Below are 4,004 nucleotides of genomic sequence, written 5' to 3' on the forward strand. Positions count from 1 at the left end.
AGTCATAGATCTCAAATGATGGATGCATGAGTACATAGTTTTGTTTTTGCTAGTTACATTTTAAGATGCTGATGTTTTCTTAACTCAATAATAGCTTGGTGCTGTTCATTACAGACCGTCGTGTCCTTTGATCTAGTCATGTGGTGTCTGTAGCTCTTAATGAGGATAGGAAAGGGAGAAGATTTTTGTTTTACAGTTGTAAGTGAAAAAGAAGCGATCTATTAAAATCTAACCATTGATTTGTTGCTATATGAAAAGGGGAGGGATGCTGGTGCATTGCATATTGCATTGCTGAGGCAGATAATGACCATCGTATTTAACTGTGGTAGAACACAAAAGCTTTTTGACTGTTATTAATCTGTTTTGTTAATCGAAGTTGCTTCTTCCTTTGTTTGTTTGTTTATGGTTAAGGCTCTTTGTCATTGAGGTGGTTGCTCTTGTGGTTTCCTGTATGTCTTGCTGACATATATCACCCACTTTTAAGATGAGTTGATACCTAAGCATGTTATCAGTTCACTTTGTCAGATTGAAACTAAATATTATGTTTGGAGTTTTCTTCCGTATTGCCCATCAGGAAATGACTATTGGTTACCTGGAATGCTTTGTCAGGCTCTGCGTTCTCATTTTCTCTTTAATCAAAGTACTGAATGTGCTCAGTTTCTGCGCCTGCTCCTTGCATGCCACATCAAGCACAGCAGAACTGTCTGAGATGCAAAGTAATGCAGTTGCCAGCAGGAATATGATATTTGCTAAAGTCTCTAGGAAAGCCTTTTATCTTTGGCAAGTAAGTATTTTACATGAAATTACTCATGATGGTATAGTCACAGATTTAAAGTGTAATAACCCCCTCAAGAAATGTTTTCCTCATGTAAAGTGCATTTTTTTAGCCACTTCTGCTTGGTTTTAAAACAAAAAATATTTTTAAAGTTGGCATTTCTATAAAGACAATGTGATGTAAGTTTATGGAAATTTAGTTCTTTTTTCATAGTTTCTTCTTTTTGGATTTTATTAATTGTGCTTTGAATGCTTGCCATTGAAGTCTAGAATATCAGAGAAGCTGCTTCTTAGTGCAATAAATCGTAGCATAGTGTGCTTATGAGTGTGGCACAAGTGTCAGAATCTGTTGAAGTCAAAATATTAATGGGTTGAAATACATTTTAGAATCTGCTTACATGATTTTTGTAAGTTTATGTGCTTTTCTTCTTGTTCCAGGTGATCTCCGCCATCCACTTACAGAGCACGCAGAAATAAATCGGCGCTTTGAGCAACTGCAAGGAGAAATGTTACTCCAAGAATGAAGCAATAAAACATCTCTGCAGAACCGTATGATTGAGAACGCAGTTCAACCCTCCTCTGCTGCCAGACATGCTTTAATCCTCCTGCCCCACTCACCCACTGTTGCAGTAATACAGATGGATCGTAGCAGAGAGGCAGAAATGGCGTTACGGAGATCCTCCAGCCCAGGCAAGCTGAGCAAAAATGACATGGATGCTGACAAGACCATGTGCCACAGCTGCTGCATCTGTGGTAAAAGTTTCCCTTTTCAGAGCTCCTTATCGCAGCACATGAGGAAGCACACAGGTGAGAAGCCCTACAAATGCCCTTACTGCGATCACAGAGCTTCCCAAAAGGGCAACCTGAAAATCCACATCCGGAGCCACAGGACAGGCACTTTAAGTCAGGGACATGAGGTAGAGATGGGAGAGGCTCAGCTGGGTGAGATGGGAGTGTCGGAGGGCCTGGGCGGCTGCACCAGCCCCACCAAAAGCACGTCTGCCTGCAACAAGATCTTGAATGGTAGCGCTCAGTTAGATAGCAGCAAGATCTTGTTGAGAAGCAGCAAAAAGGACGTCACAGAGGCGATGCCTGCTGAAGAGGATGGCAAACTCTCTGCTTACCCGTGCACCTTCTGCAAAAGCAAATTTGAAAGGAAGAAGGACTTGGAGCAGCACCTGCACCAGATCCACAAACCATTCAAGTGCAGGCTGTGTAGCTTCATGACCCTGAGGGAGGAGTCATTGTTAAGCCATGTGGAGAAGGACCATGTTACTGCTCAGGTCCCAAATGGGGAGGCCTACGCTGAGAACTGCAAGAGTGAGCTGAGTGCTGGTGAGTTTCCTTGTGAAGTCTGCGGCCAGGCCTTCAGTCAAACCTGGTTCCTGAAAGCTCACATGAAAAAGCACAGGGGCTCATTTGATCACGGCTGCCACATTTGTGGCAGAAGATTCAAAGAGCCCTGGTTTCTCAAAAACCACATGAAGTCACACGGCCCGAGATCTGGGAGCAAAAACAAACTGAAAAACGAGCTGGAGCTCATAGCCACTATCAATGATGTGATACAGGAGGAGACGATTGTGACTGGCCTGTCCCTGTATGAAGTCTGCGCCAAGTGTGGAAATCTATTTACAAATATGGAAAGCCTAAAGGCGCATAATGCTGTGCACTACCAGGCTCAGCGGGGCAGCACTGGGGATAAAGCCGAGGGCTTAATCGATGGGAGCCTGAGCCCCTCAGTAACAAAGCAGTTTTTCTTGCAGTGTCTCAGTCTAAGGCCATCTGTAGGGATGGATAGAGTTACAAGAGGACAGCCTGGCAAAAGAGTAGCTGAGCTGGATCCAGTCAGTAGCTACCAAGCTTGGCAGCTGGCCACCAAAGGAAAAGTAGCAGAGCCCTCTGAGTATGTGAAGTATTTGGGGTGGGACGAGGCCCTGGCGGACGCGGATGTGACTTATGACAAAGATAAGAGGGAGTACATCCTCGTCAACCAGGAGAAGCGCAAGCGGGAGCAGGATTCGCCCAGCTCCTCCAGCAACCCCAAGAAGAAGAGCTGTCCCAGCGGGCGCCTGGAGAAGGCCAGCAGCGTCCTGCCAGGGGAGAGCTGCCCGCCCGCCCAGGGTGATGTGGACTACCGTCCCTCCTCACGACAGGGCAGGCGGGCCACCCAGAACAAGTCCACCGAGTGCTTCGAGTGCGGCAAGATCTTCCGCACCTACCACCAAATGGTGCTGCACTCGCGGGTGCACCGCAAGGAACGGAGGAGCTGCCGCGAAGGTGGGACGGCCGCCCAGCCCGACCGCTATGGCTCCAGCAGTGAAGAAGGGGACTTGGGTTCCGTCAGTGGGCCCAGCACACCTGACTCCGTGTCTGCTCTGGAGGACTCAGCCACCTCTGGCCTGGGGGAAGAAGGGGCCGAGGAGAGCTCGGAGGAGGGAGCGGCCGACCCCTCGCTAGGTAAGATGGCTGCTGGCTGGGCCACGCAATGAGCAAAGTGTGTGGGCAGGATGGAGCCCTGTGCCCAACATGCATTGCTCTGTGTGCCATTTTCGTTGCTGCTGTTGCGATAGATGTGAGGTCAGAGGATGTCTTCAGAAGGTGCAGGCAAATTTGTATTTCAGTGGGGGATATACCCAAGAACTATCTCAGTGCCCTGCAGCGTTACCTCTGCTGTTACGTCGAGCTGCCCTCCCAGCACGGAGAACGTGTAGATGGGGTACTTAGGGACATGGTTTAGTGGGCAATATTGATGGTAGATGGACAGTTGAACTAGATGACTGAGAGGTCTTTTTCCATTCTGTGATGTCTCGGGGCTATTTTTCCCCAGTTTATGGATATCCAGCCCCAGTCCTACCTTCAGCAAGCTCCTTCAGGAAGGGTGCAGCTTGTGTGGTGTTGCTCCTAAGCATGTGAACTCATTAATAGCCAGCATGAAAGGTGTTTCTCTCCTCTCCTTTCTGCTTTGCTTCTCAAACTTGTGTTTATAACTCTAAGGGCTATAATTAATCTCTCCGGGTTAAAGCGGTCCTTTGAGCCCAACACTACTAAATGGAACAAATTATGCTCCAAATAACAGCAATGTAAATATTTAAAAGAACACTATTAACCACTTTTGTATAGTTTTTTTTTTTTCCTTCTGATTTTTGTTGTTTACCGTTATTTGTTTTATAATGCCCTTTTAGAAACATGAGATTAACCATTCTTTCCTTACTGGCCTTATGCGGATTTTT

The 4,004-nt window shown here is 46.7% G+C and overlaps 1 protein-coding gene across 1 annotated transcript; it reads left to right on the plus strand.

The window, feature by feature from the left end:
- The first annotated feature begins 1,176 nt into the window (after positions 1 to 1,176).
- LOC104910214 (zinc finger protein 516) lies at positions 1,177 to 3,957 on the plus strand. Its single transcript, XM_031552809.1, has one exon. It carries the CDS (start codon positions 1,326 to 1,328, stop codon positions 3,261 to 3,263), a length of 1,938 nt encoding a protein of 645 aa, XP_031408669.1. The 5' UTR covers positions 1,177 to 1,325; the 3' UTR covers positions 3,264 to 3,957.
- The last annotated feature ends 47 nt before the right edge of the window (positions 3,958 to 4,004 follow it).

This window comes from Meleagris gallopavo, chromosome 3 (assembly GCF_000146605.3).
Source record: "Meleagris gallopavo isolate NT-WF06-2002-E0010 breed Aviagen turkey brand Nicholas breeding stock chromosome 3, Turkey_5.1, whole genome shotgun sequence".
Lineage (NCBI taxonomy): Eukaryota > Metazoa > Chordata > Aves > Galliformes > Phasianidae > Meleagris > Meleagris gallopavo.

Bases quoted from the DNA above. Each gene is read 5' to 3' on its own strand.
- LOC104910214 (XM_031552809.1), top strand. From the start codon at position 1,326: ATGATTGAGAACGCAGTTCAACCCTCCTCTGCTGCCAGACATGCTTTA.